This window comes from Choloepus didactylus, chromosome 22, assembly GCF_015220235.1.
Source record: "Choloepus didactylus isolate mChoDid1 chromosome 22, mChoDid1.pri, whole genome shotgun sequence".
NCBI classification, from domain to species: domain Eukaryota; kingdom Metazoa; phylum Chordata; class Mammalia; order Pilosa; family Megalonychidae; genus Choloepus; species Choloepus didactylus.
In genome coordinates, this window is record NC_051328.1 from 12,020,431 (window position 1) to 12,043,409 (window position 22,979).

General features: G+C 52.6%; 1 protein-coding gene across 18 annotated transcripts in view; it reads left to right on the plus strand.

Moving 5' to 3' along the window:
- SLC12A3 (solute carrier family 12 member 3) overlaps positions 1-19,667 on the plus strand; it is a 39,106-nt gene extending 19,439 nt beyond the window's left edge. For 6 of the 18 annotated variants that reach the window (XM_037816013.1, XM_037816014.1, XM_037816026.1 and 3 more), the window contains 11 exons: positions 561-672; positions 1,013-1,153; positions 1,978-2,084; positions 3,558-3,640; positions 4,842-4,919; positions 5,568-5,669; positions 6,621-6,732; positions 9,167-9,253; positions 12,206-12,341; positions 13,689-13,756; positions 19,230-19,667. In XM_037816013.1, coding sequence (XP_037671941.1) covers positions 561-672; positions 1,013-1,153; positions 1,978-2,084; positions 3,558-3,640; positions 4,842-4,919; positions 5,568-5,669; positions 6,621-6,732; positions 9,167-9,253; positions 12,206-12,341; positions 13,689-13,756; positions 19,230-19,473 — 1,270 coding nt within the window. In that variant the 3' untranslated portion in view covers positions 19,474-19,667. Of the gene's footprint in view, positions 1-560; positions 673-1,012; positions 1,154-1,977; positions 2,085-3,557; positions 3,641-4,841; positions 4,975-5,567; positions 5,670-6,620; positions 6,733-9,166; positions 9,254-12,205; positions 12,342-13,688; positions 13,757-17,193; positions 18,598-19,215 lie in introns of those variants that run through there. The other 12 variants (XM_037816017.1, XM_037816018.1, XM_037816019.1 and 9 more) reach the window with 9 other exon arrangements.
- Positions 19,668-22,979: the final 3,312 nt, after the last annotated feature.

Below are 22,979 nucleotides of genomic sequence, written 5' to 3' on the forward strand. Positions count from 1 at the left end.
GATAATAATAGGCAGTGCCTATTGATGGCATGCTTATGCGAGCCAGGCTCAGAGCCATGTGCCTCATGCACCTTTGCAAGAATTTGGGAGTACGTGACATTAACCCTGTTCACAGATGAGACCACTGGGGCACAGAGAGGCTAAGTAACAGGCCCCAGGTCACACAGCCAAGTGGCCAATTTTGTGGCTCCGACTTAGTCTGGTAGTGGCCCGTGACCCTCCACTGCCTCATGGTGCAGAGTGTCTGAGTCCTACAGTGGGTCTGAAATGCAGGACCCCCAGGCTCCCACCACCATGCCTAGCAGAGCAGGAGCACCAGGGGGCTCGGGTAGGGTGGTGGCCCAAGCAGGAAGGACGAGGGAGACCTAGCGTGGTGGCCTCCAAGGACCTGGGAGCTGAAGCGGTCCCAAAGTCCCCTTGAGTCACAGCCGGGAAGACAAAGCCACTTGCCCGAGGTTTGCTTTGTCCAGAGAAGGGTGACCTGGAAGGTGCCTGTAGTAGTGGCCAGGCCTTATGGGCCCTCTCATTATGGCTCCTTCTTCTTCCCTGCCTCTGCTCAGCCCCCAGTGCCTGGTGCTCACCGGGCCCCCCAACTTCCGCCCAGCCCTGGTGGACTTCGTGGGCACCTTCACTCGGAATGTCAGCCTGATGATCTGTGGCCACGTGCTCATCGTGAGTCCCCCTGGAGGCGGGGCAGCCCCTATTCCTCAGGGGGAGCCTGGGTGCAATGCCCACCCATGGGGTGGGGATAGAGGGAGTGGGAGCAGGCAGAGCTAGTTCTCACCCCCTCCCTGCCCCTCTCACTCCCTTGTCCCCTACTGCTCTGCCTCACACCTGCCTCCTCCCTCCACGACCCTTCTCTTCTTTCCTCCCCTAACTCTGAGAGGAAAGCAGGCACCTCTGGGTGCTGCCGGACGCATGGGGAAGCCTCCGGGGCAGGAGAGGGGCTGGACCTCAGGCCGGGGGGGAGGGAAGTCCCCGACCTCCCCCCACCTCCGCCATGGGCCCACAGGGACCCCGCAAACAGAGGCTGCCCGAGCTGCGGCTCATCGCCGGCGGGCACACCAAGTGGCTGATCAAGAGGAAGATCAAGGCCTTCTACTCGGACGTCATCGCCGAGGACCTGAGAAGCGGCGTCCAGATCCTCCTGCAGGTGGGGTGACGCCCGAGCCCCGGGGTGGCGTCCCGGCGGGCGGGAAGGCCCGAGGCCCGGCCCAAACCCCTTTGGCTGCTTGAGGAGCCCCCCTCTTCTTGCTCCTTCAGATGTGCCGATTCAGATCATTTCTGTGAGCGACAGCGGTCTGGAGAAACCTGCTCGGAAGCCCACAAGTGGCCTGGGGCAGTTCTTTTTTTCTTTTTTTTTTGAGTTATAATTTACAGACAGTTAAGTGCAAAAACATTGAGTATTCAATTCAATGCATTTTTACCTATGTAGACACTACCCTGTGGTTTTATAAGCACCACCTGGACCAAATTCTAGAACATTTCACCAGGCAATTCATTTTACTGCTTGATTTTCTCATCTGTAAAATGCAAAGCATAAAGTAATAATAGTTGTTAATTCTGAGTGAATCCTTTCCAAAAGTTTTAAATAGTTCTCAAAATTAAAAAAGAGAAATATAAAAGATGTACGGATTAGATGACCCAGGAATACTTCAAGCTTGACATCTAAGTCTCTTGTTATGAGAAATAACTTGTTGGAGAAGCAGGATCTGGGGTAATCCAGAACTAATGGATGTTGGCCCAGGCTCAGGGAAGCTGCCTGGGATACCTTTGCCCGTCACTTTGCCTGTCTCGTGGCTGAGTCCAGGTGGATGGGACCGTGACAGGGCTGCCTCTCCTGAGCCCTTGCTGCATGGATGGGAGGCTGCCCAGGGCCGAGAGACAGCCCTTGCCAGTTGCAGCACAGAGCGAGCCGTGAGGCCCACTCTCCAGCCCTGCCCCTCTGACAGCCTCCCACCCCCCAATGTCTTGCAGGCTGCAGGTCTCGGGAGAATGAAGCCCAACATCCTGGTGGCCGGATTCCAGAAGAACTGGCAGTCAGCTCACCCAGCGACAGTGGAAGACTACATAGGCATCCTGCAGTGAGTCGGGGGCAGGGGAGGTGGCAGCCGGGGGTCTGTCGATCTGGGCCTTCCAGGTTTTCCGGGTGTTGAAAGATGGATGGGAAGCAGTGGGTGCTGTGGGAAGCTGGAAGTCCATTGGCTCAAAGTTGAGGAAGAAACAGACAGGCCGAGGGCCCCCCACCCTTGCCTATGGGTCAGCAGGAATCAGGTGTGTTACCCCAAGAGAGAAGTGGGCCATATGTGAGACAATAGAGAGTGCAGGGGGCTCTGGTGAGCTGGAGAGAGCAGCTGCTACTTGACTCCAGCCAGATGTGGTCACACAGAAATGTGGGTCCAGTATTGCCAGATCTTCTCATTTTTCAGAGAAGCTGAAGATGTGGGTTTTTAAGTGAAAACCTCGTGCCCAACTGTGGGCCACAGAAGACCCGCAGGTAGCCGGCTCTGAGCTCTGAGGCAGTGCCACTGAGCACATCCGTGACAACCAGGCCCCCAGGGAGGTGACAAGCTTAGGGAATGGGGCCAAGGGGCAGAACTCTCTGGAGATTTTCAGGGTTCATCCAAAATCTTTCTCCTTTAGCCCTGGCTGTGCAAGGTCAATTAAAGCCCCACTTGAGTTGTGTTTCTGATAATGTTATACGGAAAAGCAGGGTGCAGCAGCATTAAAATACATGGGGCAGCACCCTGGGGAGCTGGGACCTGCTTCCAGGTGGGCTGTGGACCAGCTGTGTGACCCTGAGCAGAGGACCTGAGCTGCCTCCAACAAAATCACAGCAGGAGGTGGTGGAGTACTTGGTTTCAGTTCTCCCCTCCCCCTGGGTGCCAACACTCCAAGACTTCAAAATGCTGGGCACTGGGATGTGTAATTAAGGGAGCCCAGAGAGGGCAATGCTTAGCCCATTAGAGCAAACCCTAAGGTGGACTTTTGGGCAAAGTCAACCAGGCAGTAAATATGTTGTGGGGGCAGGAGTCTTCTAGATAACACCCAACCTCCAGGAGTGAGGCCATTCCTATGTGTCTGCCTGCTCCCAGGCTTCATAGCCTCAGTTGTTAAAGTGAGACGGTGTGGTACAGTGGAAAGAGCCTGCTCTGGCTTTGGAATTCAAGAATTCTGGATTCTAAACCCAGTTGGCCTCTTCCATAGCTGTATGAGCATGCCCAGTTCCTTCCCAAAACTCAGTTTCAGCATCTGTGAAGTGGGGATGATAATTCCCAACCTCAACTCTGTTGGCAAGGCTGGGAGGATTATCAGATGGATCAGGAGGACAGGGTCTTGCTCCAAGACAGGCCTGACTTGGTTTCCCCCCAGTGCAGGCTCCACAGAATCCTGAGTGACACAAACCGTAGAGTTAGAGGGGTCCTGCCTGCCCATTATACAGATGGGGAAACTGAGGCGCAGAGAGGGGAAAGGACATGGTGGGAGGCAGGGCCAACTCCAGACCCCATGGGAGGCTGGGACCTGGAGGAGCCTTAGCCCACCTCCTCTCACTGCAGTGACGCTTTTGATTTCAACTACGGCGTGTGTGTCATGAGGCTGCAGGAGGGGCTCAACGTCTCGGAGGCGATGCAGGCGCACAGTGAGTATACAGCGCACAGAGAGTCCACGCCGCACCTGTGCAGTGCCCGCCCCTCCAATACCAGAGCAGGTTCCCAGGAAGTTCCAGAATTCCAAATATTTACATGGTGGAAGGAAGAGAGGGAAAGGTTAGTCACAGACTCCTGGAAAATCGGCCCTTGATAGCCCCTTGAGGTCACCAGGTTTCCAAATGGGGAAACTGAGGCCCAGAAAAGGGAAGTAACCCATTCAAGGACAGGATCACACACTTGAGCCACGACTGGAACTCAGAGCTCCAGATCATGGCCGATGGCTTTTGTAACCAGGTGGGATGGAAAGGATCCAAGAGAGGGAAGAGGAAAAGAGAGGAGAGGCATGCAAAGACACCAAAAATATGAAAATACCCACAGAGGCCCAGGAAGCTGGACATTTTGGTCCGGAAGACCATCTCTGGGGCACAGAGTAGGGAAGTGCTTTATGTTTGAAAGCCATATGAATAAGCTGACTCTGATTTAACAATATTTACAATTGTGAAAGAAAGAAAATATACTCCCCAAATGGGGAGGGAGGGGGTGGTCTGCTGGGGGACCTGGAAGGCGTGGACTCAGTGTTCCCTGCAGGCAGGGGCCAGATCATATCCGTCCACGTCACCGTGTGCCCAGGGCACCGGGCACAGAGCAGATGGCCGACAAATCTTTGTTGGAGAATTTCAGCCATTCATGCAACAGATACTTACAGAGCAGGACCCACCCTCCCCGCTAGGTGCTGGGAACAAAGCAAAGCCACTGTCCTCTAGGAGCTGACCCTCCCGGGGGGAGAGCAGATAGCAACAAGTGGTCACATGAGCGATTTCAGATAGTGATGAGAGTTCTGAAGAGACCGGCAGAGGAGGGCCCACTGGGGCTGGGGGTGGTCAGGGAAAGCTTCTCTGAGGAGGGGGCCTTTTGCAGAGAACTGAAGGCTGAGGAGGAGCCAGCCACAGGGAGGTTTGGGGAAAGAGTGTTCCTGGCTCAGGGGATCACTACAGCCCTGAGCGGGAATGAGCTTGGCGTGTGCGAGGAGCAGGAGGAAGGCTGGGGTGGCTGGGGTGTGATGACAAGGAGCAGGGGCAGGTCAGAGGGAGGCGGGGGCCGGGTCGGGCTGGGTAGGGAAGGAGCCCAGAAGCACCCCTAGTCCAGGAGAGCCTGCAAACACCCCCCACCTCACCCCCATTCTTTTTGCAGTTAACCCTGTGTTTGACCCTGCGGAGGACAGCAAGGGAGCCAGTGCCCTCGGGGCCAGGCCGTCTGTCTTCGGTGCCTGTCAGTGCACTCTCACCCCGGGGGACAGCTAGCGGCAGGCCACGTGGGCACTCAGGCAAAGGCAGAAGGGTTTTCCTTGAAACCTGGGGTTGGGTAACTGGGGGCTTGGCCGGGATTAAAGACTGCCAGGCACCAGCCAGCCTTGGTGGGGAATTCATACCCAGCCGACCCGGGAACCCACCGAGGTCCCACTCCTCTCAGAGCCCCTCTGGCCATTCTGAAATGATACAGGCAGGGAGGGCAGGGAGGCAGGTCATGGGGCTCTGCTTTAGTCCTGTCCCACTGCCACTCTGGGGAACAGGGAAACCTCACATCGCAGGATCTAAGGGCTCCTGGGGGCATTTGTGAGGGGCACGAGAAGTTTTTTAAAAAAACAGGAAGCCACAGAAAGCATGCTGGCCCCACCGTGGGCTGCCCCAAAGGGCTCTGGAAATCCCCATGGGAATCCTGGGAGAGAGAAGGTGGGCGCCAGGAGAGGGGGCCACCTGCCTGCACTGGCATCCCAACCCTGGCTCCTTGAATTGAGTCTCAGGTCAGAAGAGGCACCAGTGGTGCCCTGGTCAGTCCCTTCCCAATGGCCGCCCCGGCAGGCTGCCTCTTCCTCTCAGGGCTCCGGCTCTGCCCTGACCTGCCCCTCCGCTCCTGCAGTGGACCCCGAGGCCCAGGTGCAGGAGGAGCAGGCCAGCACCATCTTCCAGTCGGAGCAGGGCAAGAAGACCATCGACATCTACTGGCTGTTTGACGATGGAGGTCAGTGCCCCACCTCCGCCATGCCTCGGCCCTGTCGTGGCCTGCCCCTCCAGGCTTGCTCTCGTCAGAGCCTCTCTGGTGGGTCAGCAGAGCCCAGCAAAGGGGACTGGAGACCCCTGGGCCCACCACTGAGCTCAGGGGAGCCTGGCTGGGCCCCACCAGTTTAAGGGAGAAGCTGAGGTCAATGTGAGATAGAACCTTCAGACTGGACAGCGAGGGTCACAAGTACACAGCACATCTGGGGAGATGGACATGTGCACAGGAAAGCTGTAAAATGTTCTTCACTTCATGGAGAAATATGCTCTCTCCCATTTTTCTTAAAACATGTGACTCTTGGGCTTTTATTGTTCCCATTTTTGATAGTCATAGATAGAAAATGTCTCTGCTCTAGCAGCATAGATCCTATGACTTATAGCTCATGTACACTGACACTTCCTAAATGCCTGACACTGAGGGTTTTGCATGTGTTAACCATGCAGTGCCCAGTAGGAACTTTTATTATTAACCCCTCTTTACAGATAAGGAAACTGAGGCACAGAGTGGTGAGGTAGCTTGCCCAGGATTATGCAGTGATAAATGACAGCTAGCCCTTGGCCTTGTGTGGAGAGGTGGGAGGGCGCAGGCTACCGTAGGGGTCATACAGGAACGTGGAACATAAGCTCAGTTTTCAGCAAATTTTCAGTCTCAAGATGTACCAAAAATCTAGAATGTCCTGCAAGCTTGTTTGTTTAAAAACATCGTGCAGGCCAGATAAACCCTGGCCCACAGCATACTATGTGCAACTCTGGTTTAGTCTGTCGTGCTCATTATGCAGATGGGAAAACTGAGGCCCAGAGCCGGGAGGGGCTGCTGGTGGCAGAGCGGGCGGGGAACCTGGGGGCCCTGCCCCATTCTGTCGTGCCTTGTCCTGCACCTGTTTTCCTGTTGGCTCACGGGGACCCTCCTTGCCAGGCCTCACCCTCCTCATCCCCTACCTCCTCGGCCGCAGGAAGAGGTGGAGCAAGTGCAGGGTCCGTGTGTTCGTCGGGGGCCAGATCAACAGGATGGACCAGGAGAGAAAGGCGTAAGTTGGGGGACGGTGGCGGCATGGGGGTGGCACAGAACCAGCAACCGCAGTCTCAGCTCCACCCAGGACCTTCCTCTCCCCACCTGGGATTGTCCCAAAGCCCAGGGCTCAGCTCCCCCAGGTCACAGGCAGTGAGTGGAGCCCTGGGCAGGACCAGGTTTCTCTCCATTTCAGAAGCTGTTTTGGTTTCCTGTCCCCCTTGGATAAGATACAGATGCCCCAGTCCCAGCCCTGACGGGGAGATGTGTTAAATCTTAAAATCATGAATCTCCTCAAGGAGAAACTTGTGCAAAATGAGGAATGGAGAAGGCATTCTCCTGAGGAATGAGATGGGGTGAGAACCCATCAGGGCAGTCTCCCAGGAGCTCAGGACTCGGGCTTTGGCGACGACACTCATGGTCAGGGGATGGGGTCACAAATACCACTGAATCTCTTCGCTTTCACTTCTGTGGATTATTCTGAAGGAGACAGTCTCAGGGTCCTGTTGACCTGTCTTTCTGCTCGGTGGCCCTTGCTGATCTCCCTTTTCAAGCAAGAGCAAGCAAGCCTGGGCTCAGAGGTGTAGCAGGCAACAGCGTCTGGTCAACATTTAGTTGCACTGGTTTATTTACATGGGTTTGTTGGTCACCTCTTTCTGGCAAGAGATGCTGGCTTTTTTTTAAAGCTGTGATCTAAAATTTCCTCTTGAAATTTGCCTACATGAGAATTTGAGCTGCTTTCAGTGTAAAGCGAGTAAACAGCAAGCCAGGTGGGAGTCTGGCAGGCGGCATGCGTGTGCAGAGAGGGGAGGCCAGAGGTCAGAGGTCACGGGATGGAGGAAGGTCAGGCCTGAAAATGCCACTGGAGGGTACAGACCAATTGGGAAGGAAGAGGCATTTGCCCAAGGCCACTCCACTGATCAGCAAAAGAGAAGACACCTACTCGGGTACCCTTTGCAAGGATCCCAGGCTTCAGGCTGGGAGGGGCAGGGTGTCATGTGGCCCCCCGGCACTCCCCTCACCCGGAGTCTAGGTCAGGGTTACATCCCACAGTCGCCCCTCTCCAGTCACCCGCTTTGTGAGTTATGGGTGTCCCAGGCAACATGCTTTCTTTGTAATCCCCATTTAAAACCTCTCCATCAAGAAGGCCCCTTCTCAGCAGGACTGAGGAAGCTTATGCTGGTGGAACACAGCCTCTGGCTTCTCTGTGATCTCCAGAGAGTAAATAAGCCACAAAGGCCTCTTTGCATGCTCGGTTTCCGTTTCCAGAACCGAATCAAAGCTTGGTTCAGTAGGTTTAGTTTTGCTCAAGGCCATGTCCCCGCTTGGGAATGGCTTGTCCTTCACGTGAAGGTTGTGAAAACTCCAGTGCCACCTCTTCTGCTTCCAAGCGTCTTGTGATGGGCCATGTTCTCTGCTCTCCTCGTGACCCCGGAGCTGGGCCCAGGCCTGCCGACCCCCCGCGGCACACCCAGACGAAGGTGCCCACAGCCCTGCTTTCCTAATTCCGCTCCCCAAGTTCCGGAACCAGTAGTGGCTTGACCGCTGATCAAGCCAAAGCTGAGCCGGCAGCTCTTGATTGCTCGCCATTCAGGCTCATCTCCCCTCCTTTCTGTGCTCCAGTCCTGCCAGGCCCCCTCAGTTCCCACTCTGCTCCCTACACCCTGGGCTTTTGCTCATCTAGACTTCTCCTTCTGGGCTGTCCCCTCCCCTTCCCCAGTCCAGGGTTCCTTAACCAGGCAGGCACATCAGAATCACCTGAGGCATTATAAAAAAAACACATAGCCTGCCCAGGGATTCTGATCCAGTGGGTGGCCTGGGCTAGGGCAGGTGTGGTTTTCGAAGGCTCCTCGGATGATGCCTAAGTGGGCATCCCCCCGTCCCACCCTCTTTGGCCTATGACAATTTTACCCACCAAGAACTGTCCAGGCAGAATCGCCGCCTCCTCTGTGAAGTCTTCCCTGACTGCTAAAAACCACTATTGGCTTTTTCTCCCCTGTTGGGGTAGATGCAAAGTCAACTGCCATCTGGCTTGCTATTTGTGGTTCTTTGTAATCTTTGTGTGTTCTCTTTGTTTCCTTGCTACTGTAATTTCCTTTATCTACTCAAAGCGTGGTCTGTGGACAGGCCATTCCCCAGACCAACCGAATCAATCTGCATTGTTACAAGACATCCAGATGTATAGACATATTAACATTCAGGGCACACTTGTGCAGACCTGGTCCCCAGATACTTAGGAGATACTGATCAATGATTTCTCCTCATGGCAACGATTGATCACCAGACCTACTTTATCAGCTTTCATTTGTTCATTGTCTGTCCCTCCTCCTTCCCCATCTTAGAATGTAAACACGGTGAGGGCAGGGTTTGAGCTGTTTTGCTCATACCCTCAGCAGGCCTTCCATTCATTGAATGGATGAATACATTTTTTAAAATCTTGGTGTGTCTTCCAGGATCATTTCTCTGCTGAGCAAGTTCCGACTGGGATTCCACGAAGTTCAGGTCCTTCCTGACATCAACCAGAAGCCGCGGGCTGAGCAGTGAGTTTTCTGCATTGGCGGTTCCGAGCAGAAGGGCCGGCTGTGTGTCCTGCAGACACGTCAGCCTGTCACCCCTTTTCCCCTGGCACACCAAGAGCTAAGGGGATCATGCTCCCAGCGGGTGAGGAAATAAGGAAAGAAAGAGGAAGAAAGAGAAGAAGTTTGCTGCCATTTATTTTCTTGTTTGGGTTTTCTTCTCTCTGCCCTACTGGCCTTTGCCAGAAACACACCTGGTCTTGGCAGCCGATGAAGGCTCATGTGGCTTCCTGAGCTCCAATTTCTTCAGCTCTCACTGGGTGACAGGCTGTGGCTGAGCTCTGCAACTCAAGCAGCTGCTGACGTTTCATCTGCCAAGGGTCCCCACCGACCCACCCACATTTCTAGGGGTCAAGGCAGTTGCTGGCTCCATACTGCATGAGCCCCTGCTGCTTGCTTTTCCCAGAAGGCTGGTTTGACCTATGAAGATGACTGGTTTTCTAAATTTTCTCCAACTCCCGAGCATCTTCATAAGGCAGTATGTGCAGCAGAGTCACCTGAAGTGCTTGTGAAAGCACAGAGATGGATTCAGTAGCTCTGGGGTGGGGCCTGGGAATCTGCATCTCTAACAAACGCTGCAGTGGTGCCACGGCTGCTGGGGACCCCACACTGAGAACCACTGTCTCAGAGGCGATCCACGTAACGTGCTTCACGCCCACGCCAGCCCAGGGTCAGTGCAGTGGTGTCCATCTCTGGTGGCTTCTGCTTTCTCACGGCCTCTGAGCTCTCTCTGCATCTCGACCTTTCCTTGCAGTTCCATCTCCACTGTCAATTGCCTCCTTCTCCGGTGTTGCCTTAGAATTCCTGAAAAAGGGCTAGGACCCTCCCAGCTCGTTCTTTCCTGCTGGGCCAAGGTCAAGGTCACCAAGCAGCTTGTTTCTTGTCTATCATTGGTCCAGTTGACTGTGGACTAAAGTCACAGGCCCCAGATCAGGCCCTGTGGCAGAGGCACTTCCCCTCCAAGGGCCGAGTGGTGCCCTGGGCATGGCAGTTGCAGAACTCAACGGCATGTTGACACCCTCGAGCTGGGAGTGGGGAAAAAGTAAGACATTGAGCCGTTTGGGCTGTCACTTCCCCCCTCCCTCCACACAACCCCAACTGAGCAGACTTTAAGCAAACCCCTACGTGAATTAGTAGCAAGGATCAATTATAGGGTCAGAAAGGGTTTTTTGCCTTAAACATGATTCAATGTCCCATTCTTAAAATAAGACATTTACAATAGGATTTGCTTTCTGTGAATCAATTTACGGGAAGTTTTCTAGTACTCTATGTCCTCTATAAAACCAGGTCCATCCTGACCTCCTAGCCCTTCCTTCTCCACATCCTCATCTCCCAGTGGTGTCCTAGAAAGGGAAGGAAATGGAGATGAGGAGAAAAGAAGTAAAAAATAAAGGGAAGGGTGAACAGCAGCGTTATATGGCTACGGGGTGCATGGGGTACAGCCCTTGCCCTCCAGCATTTACCTGCCTTAAGTGCAGGCTGGGGGAAGGTAAGTGCTGTCAGAATGCAGCAGAGATGGACCAGAATGCAAAAGAGAAGAGTGGTTTCTGTAGGAGGAGGGGCAAAGCAGCATTTCAGAAAGACCTCGATGAACAGAGGACATTCCAGGCGGTGAGGACAGCGTGGGCGTGCATAAAGACCCCATCTAGCATCTCAGCTTTAAAAACCCCTCCTTTGCCAGATCGTCCATGTGCCTCCAGCTCCCGGGCCATTTCTCTCCTCCCTGCATGTGCTTCTCCAAAGAGGTGCTTTTGCTCCTTCCCTCCACCTTCCCCCTCCCCGCATTCTCGAGGCTTCCGTCCCCACCACTCCTCTGTCTGAAACCACTCTCATCAGCGTCATCAGTGACTTCCTGCTGCCAAATTCACCATTTCTGTCCTCTTTCTCCACCTCTCTGCTGCATTTGACACAGCGATCCTTCTTGAAACACGTCCTTCTTTGGGCTTCCTAAAGCCGGGTCCTGTCCTGGTTTCCTCCTACCCCCCTGGTCCTTCTTTCTCAGTTCATTTGCAGCTCTTCCTCTTTTATTGACTTATACTTGCTGGCCCCCTCAGGGCTCAGCCCAGGCCCCTCTTGCCTTCTCTCTCTTCACTCTCTCCCCAGGTGAGCTCAGCTGCCCAGAGGCTTCAGCTGGCTTCATCCGAATGCCAACCAGTCCTAAATTCTTATCCTTAGAAACGTCAGTCCGAAGACCCTCCAACAGCGTCCCATCTCACTAGGGCAAATATCTAGTGAGATGTACCTGGCCGGAAATACCTGGCCCTCATGCCTCTCCGTCCTCACCTCCCCCCACTCCCCCTGCCTTCACTTTGTCCAGCCACACTGGCCCCCTTGTTGCTCCCGTGGCCGGCCAAGCACAGTCCTGCCTCGGGGCCTTTGCACCTGTCAGTTCTTTGGCTCAGCACCCCCAGCCCTGTGCACAGCTGGCTGTAGCAAGACCGCCTCTCAGGTCCCAGAGAGGCCTTCCCCACCCCTGTTATTCTGTCCCAGGGCTCAGCTTGTTCCTTTATAAAACATCCTCTTTGTATTTATCTGCCTATTTCTCTATCACCCAGGCAGACCGTGTACTCTATGGTGAGGGAGGACATGGTCTGATTCATTCATTCTTATCATCTCGGTATCTGGCACAAAGCCTGGAGCCCAGAGATGCTCAGGGAATCTCTGCTGAATGAGGCAGTGAGTGGAGGGTGGGTCCCACATCGGAGGCCCTGGAGGCCTGGTGGAAGCTGGGTTGAATGTCAGACCCACCCGGCAGCGCTTCCGTCAGTGCAGAAGCTGCTTTGCCGTAAACAACTCAGAGCGGGTTTCAGCCTGAGAAGTGTGTCCCCGTGGCACCCACCGCCCTCCCCCTCTTGAGCCCTGGCTCCCTGGAAACTGGGCCTTCTCACCCCGTCTCACCTCCTTCTCTGTCCCCAGCACCAAGCGGTTCGAGGATATGGTTGCCCCCTTCCGCCTGAACGATGGCTTCAAGGACGAGGCCACCGTCAGCGAGATGAGGCGGGACTGCCCCTGGAAGATCTCGGATGAGGAGATTAACAGGAACAGAACCAAGGTGCAGGGTGGAGAAGGGCCTGGCTGCGGCGGGGCTGCCTGCGCTCCCTCTCTCTGTCCTTCTCTGCTCTGGGCCTGGCGGCTGAGATTAGTGAGACAAGCGCGAGTTGGGGTATGATTGTCCCATAGCGACATGGTCAAGCTCTGCGTGGAGCTGGGACACACCACCTGGTGCTTTGTCAAAAGCGTGTCCCGTTAGTCCACAGGCCTGGCCCAAAGCCTAATGTCCTCTGCCTTGCCACACGGCTTTATGGCTTCTCCAGGACTCCAGTAAGGGCTGTGTGTGTGTGTGTGTGTGTGTGTGTGTGTGTGTGTGTGTGTCTGCGCTTCTTAAAATGGCTGCTGTGGCCAAGGAGGGGGGGCGAGCTGCTGTGGGAGGTGGGGAGGGAGAGCTCCCTTCTGCTCCCCGTGGGCTCCAGACAGTGGTTGGCGGTGGGGTGGGGGTGGGGGCCTTACCAGTATCTAGTTGGTGGAGGCCAGGGGTGCTGCCAAACACCCTACAACGCACAGCACAGTCCCCACAACAAAGAATTTTCTGGCCCAAAGTATCAATAGTGCGGGAGTTAAGAAACCTTGATCTAAGGCAACTTACTTCCTCTGGGTTTTCCCTTCTCTTAAATTGGGGTGTCCATCCTCTGTCAGATCCTGAGTGTAAATCCTTTCTGAACAACTTGGAGACAGGTCTTAGGGTGGGAGGGAGTCCCCTCTTCCCCCCTGCTGCACAAGCTTTGGAGAATTCTCCAATCTGTCTGCCCTGGAGGCCCTGCCCCAAAAGGCTCACAGAAAGCTCTTTGGAAAAAGCTAAATAAACTACAGTGTCTGAAGGAGGTTCTTGCTGCTCCGTTATGGAGGAAGAGGTGTGCCCAGTCCCCACTCCGAGCCCACTTGCCTCTTCTCCAGTGCTTGGTCCTTTGGCATTTATCTTGTTGAATCCTCCCCAAGTTCCCCCGGGGAGTGCATTATTATAGCCATTTTACAAGTGGAGCTCAGGGGGGCAAATAACTTGTTCAGGTTCTCTCTGCTATGAAATATCAGGGCTGAGATTTGAACCCAGTACTTCCAGAGTCGAAGTGCTCTGTCTCCCCCATCTCCTGGCAGTCACAGTAATAAAGTCAGGCAAGGAAAAACTAAGGAAGGCTCCTCGGAGGAGGTGAGCTTGGCACTCACATTCTGGGAGGGCCCCCTACCTTTCTGGAGGCTGAGAGCATAGAATAATTCAGGGAGAATGAGTCATGTATCCAGTTGGCAACGTAAAAAGAGGCGCCTGGGCTTGGGGGTGGGGGTGGGGGCGGGGAGTTACCGCTCAGGAGAATGCTGGAAATGACCACTTGGCTTTCCCTCGCCCCAGTCCCTTCGCCAGGTGAGGCTGAATGAGATTCTGCTGGATTACTCGCAAGACGCTGCCCTCATCGTCATGTAAGTAGCGTCGGTGGGAGAAGCAGCTTGTCGTGGAGGTGAAGGGTGTCCGCTCTCGAAGGGGCTCAGAAGGTGGGTGCCAGTTGAGGACCGAGCCTTCCCTGTGAGGCGGAAGGGCCCGGAGCTCCTGGCCACAGTGCAGTTGGGTTCTCAGCACACGTGGGGCCTGCAGTCTGCTCCGTGCCCCTCGCCTGAGTGCCAGCTGGACTCGCCACATTGAGTCCAAGGTCTAAACACCCATGTGCCCCGGGTATCACTAACCCCCCACTTGCCACTGCTTTACCCTTGTTTGCCACCGTTTCCTGCCAAATTCATCTTGGCATTGGGGACCCAGCTTATTGCAAAAGGAAACTGATTCATGGTGCTCTGGGAATCATCCAGCCTTCTTTGGCTGTTTCCTACCCCCAGTAGATCTTGGAGCCCAGGCTCCGCTTTGCTCCATTTCCGTTGGACCCCCGGGCTTTAGCTGCTGCCCGTGTCCTGTTCTGAGTGGCCTCTGGCTGTGTTAGTGGAAGGCAAGGTGGAAGGTGATGACGGCACAGAGAGGGTCTCAGTGGGGGTCTGCTCTCTCTGAAGTCAGTGGTCAGCCAAGCTGCCTGAGCCCCCTGCTCTGAATGACTTAGAGAGGGGCCCAGTCCACAGGGAAAGGAGGCATTGGCCAAGGCAAGTCACAGGTCTTTCTTGCATTTCCTGGGGCTAACCACTTGGGAATTCTGCAGGCTGACAAAGGAGCCTGCTGAACCTGTTTTTTATGTCCTGAAACCAGGATTATCTACACAATTTGCAGGGCCCAGTGCAAAATGAAAATGCAGGGCCCCTTGTCCAAAGCTCATTAAGAATTTCAAGATGGTGACAGCAGAACGTTAAACCAAGCGTGGGGCCCTTCCATGCGTAGGGGCCCTGGGTGACTGTGGAGGCTGTGCACCAGTGAAGCTGGCTCTGCCTGAAACAGTGCTTCCCAGGCTTTTAGGGAGGTAATTTTCTGTACAAAGAAAGTTCTCCGTGTTTTCTTTGGTGTAAGAACCATGATAGAGAGGGGGCTCAGTTTATCCCCAAGCCTTTGGCTGACACCTGGTAGAGAATGTCCCCAGAGAAGGCTGGCCAGGGTGGGAGCTGGGTCAGGCCTTAGGGTGGCAGGGAGTCCAGTGTGAATGACCGTGTCCTGGGATGGCTTTTCCTGGGTGTGGTGCCAGCCAGTGTAAGTGTGCCTCCTGCCGTGTGGGGTGTGCCAACCCCTGGCTCACTGAGAGCTGCCTCTATTCAGAGAGGCAGGTCTGCACCCCGTCTTGTCTTTAGCACCACTGTGTAACCTTGAGCAAGTATTCCCCCTCTCTCTGAGCCTCAGTTTTCCTAAGTACTAAAAGAAGAGTCAAATTATTTCTAAGATTCTCTTTTGCTCTACATACCGAGATTCTAGGTTTATTTGCCATATCAATGAGTTGGTCTCTCAAGCTATTAGAGGAGAAATTTCATCTGGGAGGTGACCCCCCTCTCACCACTACCCCACCCCCCAGACCTCAGGGAGGAAAATCAACCCCCTACCCCGAGCCTCAGTAGAGTCTGCTGTTGCAAATAATTATGGGCCCGGCCACCTTAGGGAAGCCGGCTGCACACAGCCTCACACCCCACAGTGGCAGCTGCAGCTGCTGCCCGCGGGGCCCCTGCTGACAGGCCAACTCCACAAGGGGGCTTAGCAGCTGCATCTTTGCCTTCCTAATCCCCAGCCCAGAGACATTTCTAAAAGCTCAATCTGCAGGTCACCTTCACCCAAACTGCTAGAGGACTGCAGAAAATGCAAATCCCTCAACTCTTTCTGGATCAGGATTTCTGGAGCCCAGAAGTTCTGAGGAAGAAAATCCTTGGCGAAATGACAAAGTCACATTGTTTACTATACTGAGAACATACTTGAATCATTTTGTCGAGCCAGTTTGAGGCAGCCCTGGATTGTTTGCCATCTGGTTATCAGCAGTGTGTCTGATTAACAGCTGTGTTTGAGTTCAGCTTAACCTGCAGTGATAAAAGTGCAACACCCTGTAAACCAGCCCAGCAACCTTTGACTGGTCTAACAACCTGTTTCTGGTCTAACTGTCCGGCTCAGACACCTCTTCTCTCTATAAAGACTTAATCCTCAAAGCTATCCTTTGTTGCTGAATAAAAAAACCCTGATGCCTGATCACCATCAATTCCTCTGAAAAGCAGGTGTTAACAGCCCAGGTGCCTCTCAGGCACATTGGAAAACTGGTGTCCCAAATCTGCCAGATGATGGGGGCTCATGTGTGTTCATTAAACACAGGGATCCCAGGCTGTGCCCCTGAGGGTTCTGGTTTCATGGACCTGGGCAGGGCCCTGGAACCTGAATGTTTAATAAACCCCCAGGTGAGTCTTAGGTCCAGGTAGCCCTTCCTCGAGCCTACACAGGCCCCCACTGCAATGGCCCCAACCCTAAACCCCCACCCCAGGGTGACCCTGAAGGCTTCTGATATGATAAACCCCTGACCTCGGAATAGTTACCTTCCAGGTGTTTCTGAAAGGGTTGGGGACCGGGTTTCCACCATCTGTACGTGCTTTATGGTCTAAGATCACCTCTCTCTCCCCGAACTCGGCTATCATATGGCTGCCTGCCGAGGAAAGGGAGTTTGGCTAACCCCATTTTACAAACAGAAACAAAAAACAACCCCAACTCTCAGGTCTTAGTGGACCCTGCTCCCTTCCTTTGGCAAAAACCACCAGACACTTTTTTCACAAGTCCCTGAGAGTCTAACGATAATAATAGGTTGAATAAACCATGAATGGAGTTTTATGCACCATTAAAATGATGTTCACAAAAATTACATTTATTTAGTGCTAAATATTAAGCTTAAAAAAGCAATACACAGGATTTTACATATGACAAGAATCCAACTAGGTTAAAAAATGTATATGCAAAGGAAACAAATCAAATACAGGGAAAATGCTCCAAACTGTTCAGAGTGGTTGGGTTTGGATGATGGGATTATGGATAATTTTATCTAGCTTTTTTCTACTTTTTAATTCATATTTCCCATATTTTCTTTCATGAATTTGTATTGCTTTTATAATGGAAAAATATTTTTGCTGGGACAAAATAGTAAGAATCAACATTGCATTTTATTGATTGAGCATTTATGTTACTCGAGACTTTGGGGCTTATTAATTTTCAAAACCCTGTGGCATGACTCTGCTACTATGACCTCTCCCCGTTTCGGAAATGAGGAAACCGAGCCGCAGAGGAGCTGAGCAACTTGGCCAAGATCTCACCGCTGTTAAGTGGATCTTGAAGCCTGTAACTTGGGTTTTATCAAGTTATCATTATACATCTGGGTTAGATCTGAGGCTACCCTTCTTTATGGCCACGAGATGTATTTATGAACAAAAAGTTCCTTTGTACCTGTAGCAACTTTGTTTCTAAACATTAATAGCTTGAGGCACGTACATCTGTGAGCAGGAGTGGAGCCTCCCGTTACCGACTGATGCTGGGGGCGGTGGCTGCTGCTTGCCGCCTGGGCACCCGTTTCCTCGTGACCTTTGACGTATCTGAGCTCAGCCCTGAAAATAAGGTAGTTTTCCCAGAGGGCATTCTCAGCCTGTGGTGTAACTGCTAAGTCGGGAAAGTTTGGTTTTAATAACTCCACTTCCTTTTCCCCTGGAAAGTCGCCAGGCGGACAAATTCTAACTAAGATGACAATAGCTTAATGAAATGCCCTAGTTCCCACCCACCTGCCCCAATCCTGGGGAACGAGCTTTTCAAAGGAGGGTAAGTGTGCTGCCCAGGTGAAGCTTCCATGATGGAATGTTAACTGTGGGGCAGCTGTTTGGGTGCCCCGGTGAGCCTTGGCTGCCCTCTCCGGGGAAATGGGGGTTGCAGTGAGCAAAGACAGCGGGTTGGGAAGACCGGAAGACCTCGGTTCTAGTCCCAGCTCCGCCGCTCACCACATGGCCACCTCGCTCTGGTAGACAATAGCCGATAATAATAGCTGCTCTGTCTGGAGGGGCTTACCATGTGGCAAGTGCTGTGCCACTCACTTTGCATGCTTTCTCTTCTTCTGAGCCTTCACACATCCCATGAGGGAGACATTTCACTTTAGGGAAGAGAAAATGGAGCCTCTGGGGCAGTGAGCCACACGGCTGAGGAAGTGCAAAGTCGCGGTTCAGACGTGGCTTCTCTGACACCAGCAGCTGTGCTCTGCATCCCAGCCTTGTACACCACCCTCCTTTCTGCCGGGGTCCCTCAGCTGTGAAAGAGGGGGTTAAAGTGGGAGCAGTGACGGTGCTATGGGCCCCACAAATTTCCCTGGATCATTTTGAGGTTCAGATGAAATAATGGCTGTGGATGTACTTTGGAAAAACAAACTGTAAAGTCCTGTCCCTGGAATCTGCTGGTGCCCCGACTTCATGAAACACTAGCTGGGTTGGCATGCGGCTGCCTTCTCCAAGAGCAGAGCAGCTGTGCCGTCCTGATGAATTTTTGGAATTCTCAAGATGGTAGAAAAATTATTTCCTAAGATAGCCGTGACTGTGTGGCTGAGCAGCATTCCCAGGGCATCTCATTATTTGCACAGCATCGCCAGTTCAGATGAGGGGGCTTTCCAAAGGCACTGGTCTCCCAGGGTCTTCCATGCAGGGCAGGTGGCAGGACAGAACCCTCAGCTGAAGCATGGGAACATATCACACTGTGGTGATATGTGGTCACAGGTAGTGTGTGTGGCTGGGGACGCAAGGCTGGCATGATACAAGTGGCCTGGTGGGGGGATCACCCACCTAACGATGTACACTGAGCCCGACCGCATCAGGCCATGTTCTAGGCACAGGGGAGAGGGTGGTGAGCACGACAGACCTGGCCTGCTCTTGAGTGAACACAGATTGTAGTGGCAGGAAATAGACAACATGCAAAAAGAAAAGAAAAGAATAGATGGTTTTGAGAGAGCAAAGTGCTAAGAAGACAGAACAGGGTGAGAGGATAAAAAGATATGGGAGTTCTGCTTTGGGGAGGGTGATCAGAGAAGGAGGTGCACTTGAGCTGAGACCCTAGTGAGATGAAGGACCCAACCAGGTGAAGAGATGGAGCACTACCTTCCAGGTGGGGAGAACATCAAGTACAAAGGCCCTGAGGCAGAAGCCAGCTTTGTCTTCATTTCAGGAATGGAAAGAAAGCCATTGTGGCCAAGAGGTATAAGCCAGGCAGAGAGGGTGGTGGGTGGTGAGGTCCCGGCGTTGGCAGAGCCGGATCACATGGGTTTTGTAGGCCATGGCTTGGCTTAGAAATACTTTATGGTACACTTTATGGAAGGCTTTTTAAGGAGAGCAGGGAGGTCATCCTTATGGTAGATGGGAAAAAGGAGCTTTGCAGGGGACAATAAACAGACTTGCTCTTCAGAAAAGAAACCATGTGTGGGGAAGGCCCGTTGATAATTTCTCTTCTGCTGCTTCTTCCTGCCTGGCAGCACCTTACCCATAGGAAGGAAGGGGAAGTGCCCGAGCTCGCTCTACATGGCCTGGCTGGAGACCTTGTCCCAGGATCTCAGGCCCCCTGTCATCCTGATCCGAGGAAACCAGGAAAATGTGCTCACCTTTTATTGCCAGTAACTCCAGCCTGGCCACCCTGCCCAAAGCTGAGGGTGTGCGGGGCGCACTGGAACCCGGCCTGCTCCTTTCCCAGGACCAGACTCATGTGTTGTTGCACTTTAAGTGGTGGCATCTGATGATCGGACAGAAGGAGATGGCAGATTTCCAAACTTTAGCTGGACCCCACTTCCATCGGACACATCCTCTGTGCCTTGATGTTGTGGGCTGGAGAAGTAGTAGTTGGAGACATGGGGAAGACTCTCAAAGATCCAGACTCCTTTTATGTTTTCTTTTGATGTTGATTAGAATGAATTAAGATTTCAGTCTTCGATTTGTGTGTGAATTTGTTGGAGTGCTGGGCTGTGATTTCACAGTTTCTACAGGCCTTCCCTGCTGGTAACCCCCAAACTGGGCCTCCTTCCTTGAGTTGGGAAAATGGGAGTCCCTGTCTGTGTGACTGCCAGGAGCTCTGAGGAGTGCAAGACTTTCGGGGCCTCTGTAATAATGCAAGTCTCTTTAACCACCGTCACTCCCTCCACCTTCAATAACTGGGTCTTTAGTGTCTTTGTTTATTCTTTAGATCAGGGACTTTCAACCTTTTTTGGCTGCAATCCCCAGTAAGAAATACATCTTACATTGAGATTTGGAATACACATACATACACACATACAACGGAAACAAAAGTGTCACAAAACAATACTCACCCTTACTATGGGTGATGTACTCTGATATTTTATGTTCTTTTTCTTGTATTAATGTTGGTTGCAATCCACTAAAATTATTTCAGGATCCAATAATGGGTGGTGCACCTCAATTTGGAAGACATTGTCTAAACTTTTCATTTGTGTCCTGTGTTCGTCTGCACAACAGAGAGGCCGGCTGATTTGTGGAAAGGCCAGTGTTGGGCACTAGTGCTATTTTCCCAGCTCATCCCAAGGGAAAAAAGGGAATTAACAATACATGTGAGGAGGGATATCAGCTGGGTGGGGGGGTATCAAGAAAGAGCTTCAAAGGAGGGGCAAGATTTAAGGAGCCTAGCGGAAGTATGTTACATTTTGGGTTTGGTTAAAGATAGACGACCGAGGACCAGTAAGAACTATATTTTACGTTGAGATTTGGAACACACACACATACACACATACAACTGAATGGGGAAACACAGAAGGGGGTAAAGACAGCAAGATTGGGAAAAGGATCGGACCAAGGGGCCCCAAGCCAGCCCAAGGCTGGGTGAAAGGACAGGGGAGGAGGGACCACCAGCAAGACACAGACTCAGAGCAAGTGGAGGAGAGGGTGGAGGTGGGGGTTAGAGGTGGGAGGGAAGCCAGGGAATGAGACAATGGGGAGGGGACTTACACCTGGCTCAGGTGAGGGTGTTCAGATTGACATGGACCCTCCCAGAGTGCTTGCAACCACAAAGCACAGGTGCGAGAGCAGAGTGTAGCAGATATAGCAGACGTCAAAAGCCAGTGGATGACGATCCTGTAAAGGACGTTTACAGCTCTAGACCTATGCAGACACCATCAGGGTGAGTTGTTGGGTGAGATGCTTGGCCCTGCCTTCCCCAACGGCACAGGGGTGGCTGAAGGAACCAGGTGTCCCCAGGTTTTGTCAGCCTCCCCCAAGGTCACTGCAAGGCCCATTAGTCTCAAAGGCTAACATCTCCTCCTTGTGGTTAGCACCCAAAGGACTTAAATGTTCCTCAGGTCATCTTACTGCAAAGACCAAAATGCTCTGGGTTCAAAATCCCACTGGCTGGGGCTACTCGGAGAGACTGAGACCGCGAGGCTGGCTGAGCTTATTAGGGACAGCTTTCTGCTCCCAAGGGGATCTGGGCCTGACCTGAGCCATTCAGTTGGACCCTGGGACCCATGCCCCAACTCTGGATAAGGCACAGCCTTGATCAGGGAACACCTGCCTTTCTAGACCCACATGGAACACAATCTTCCTGGCAGACGGATACTCCCTCTCCAGAGCTCAAGAATAGAGAGTGTGTTCACTTCAGCCGTTTAAAAAAACAAAACAAAACTTTCACTGTGTTGGAAACAGTGAATTTTTAACAAGGATAATAGCTTAAAAAAAAAAAAACCTTGAATTAACAGGGAGGCCAAAAACAATGATAGGCGTAAAAATACTTTTACTCCGTCAACAGAACTTATTTGTTTTGGAACACGCTGTTTTTTCAGTGCTGCAGAGTGTTTTGAAAAATATTAGCTATCTTGTTTTTTCCACCCTGGATTGAACTTTTCTCTGAACTTGCACTAGTTCTGTGGATCAGCTTGCCAGATTGCTGCATGAAGATTTACAGAAGCCACTTATTTCCCCCTTGCTTCTCTTACATGTATTTGCAGACTCATGGGGAAGCCACCTTCTTTGGTTTTCTATAAAAGTCTCCCAATATTTTCCACCAAGCCTCAAGAAGTGGAGAGGTTGAGTGGAAAGAGACACATGGAGATCTGAATTTGAGTTTTTTGTCTCTCCCCTAAACTGGCTATGTGGCCTCAGATATGCCCCTTAGCCTCTCTGGGCTTCAGTCTGCAAAATGAAGGAATTGGACCAGAATAGATATCCCTGCCAGTGAGTGTGGTTTGGCCACACACACACAGATTGACCGATATTGTTAAGCCTGGGGGGTGGGGGAAACATTCTCCAGCCAACCTCCCCCCTCTCCAGCCCCCCACTTCCAGCTGCCCTCCTGAGTGAGCCTTGGATCAGGGGATCTGGAGGTCCCCCCGGTCATCATTTGGCTTTTGGGCAGTAAGGGAGGATAAGAGATTTTGGTCCACACTGCATCTCCCTCCCTGCCTTTGTACAACAAAATGTTTCACGTTAATGAGTGTTAGGGGTGGGGAGGGTGATCTCTGCAGTCCTCCCTTACACTGTGCATGGAGACTCTGACCTACAGAAAGGTCAGGGCTCAGCCCTGGGCAGCAGCCACGCCGGCCACCCCGCAGGGATGCTCACTTTCCTCCCCTGGGGTACGCCACCCAGTTAGATCCCAACTTTGCCCTCGGGTTTTCATCCCGCAGATTTAGTGTCCATCTTCAGTTCCTGACCAGGCTGGTTGTCAGTATAGTACAGTAGAGTCAGTACAGTACAGCCCCCTTTTTACCCAATAGGCTCCCTGAGCCCCAGTTCCCTGGCAGAAAGCTAGGGGACCCACTGGTGCCCAGAGTCCTGGATTGGACAGAATTCCCTTTCAGATGCCTGGCCTCTAGGAGTGGTGAGGGAGAGGCAGGTTTCATAGGAATGAAGCTGGCTAGAATGTTCTGGAGAACAATAACCGGCTGCAGGGCCCCCCCCAGCACATGCAAAGCAGCTGGGTTTCGCTTGTATCCATGTATAGCTCAGAGTGTCAGAAAAAAAAACCCTGCCAACTTCAAAAATGTTCACAGAAATGCGGCCCAGGAAAGCCCAGCACTAGCTTCACTGGTATTTCCCCACTTGAAGTGAGATTTAATCCTGTGACTGAAAGTACAACATAAGCACCAGCTTCCTGAGAGGGAGCCAGAACAAATTCTTTTTCTAAAAATACCAGGTGGGTAGAGCCTTTGCAAACCAGATGGCAGAATGTCATACGGATGAAGATGGTGGCAAGAAAGAACAAGTGGTTTTTCATTGCAATAAGAGAGAGGCAAAACAG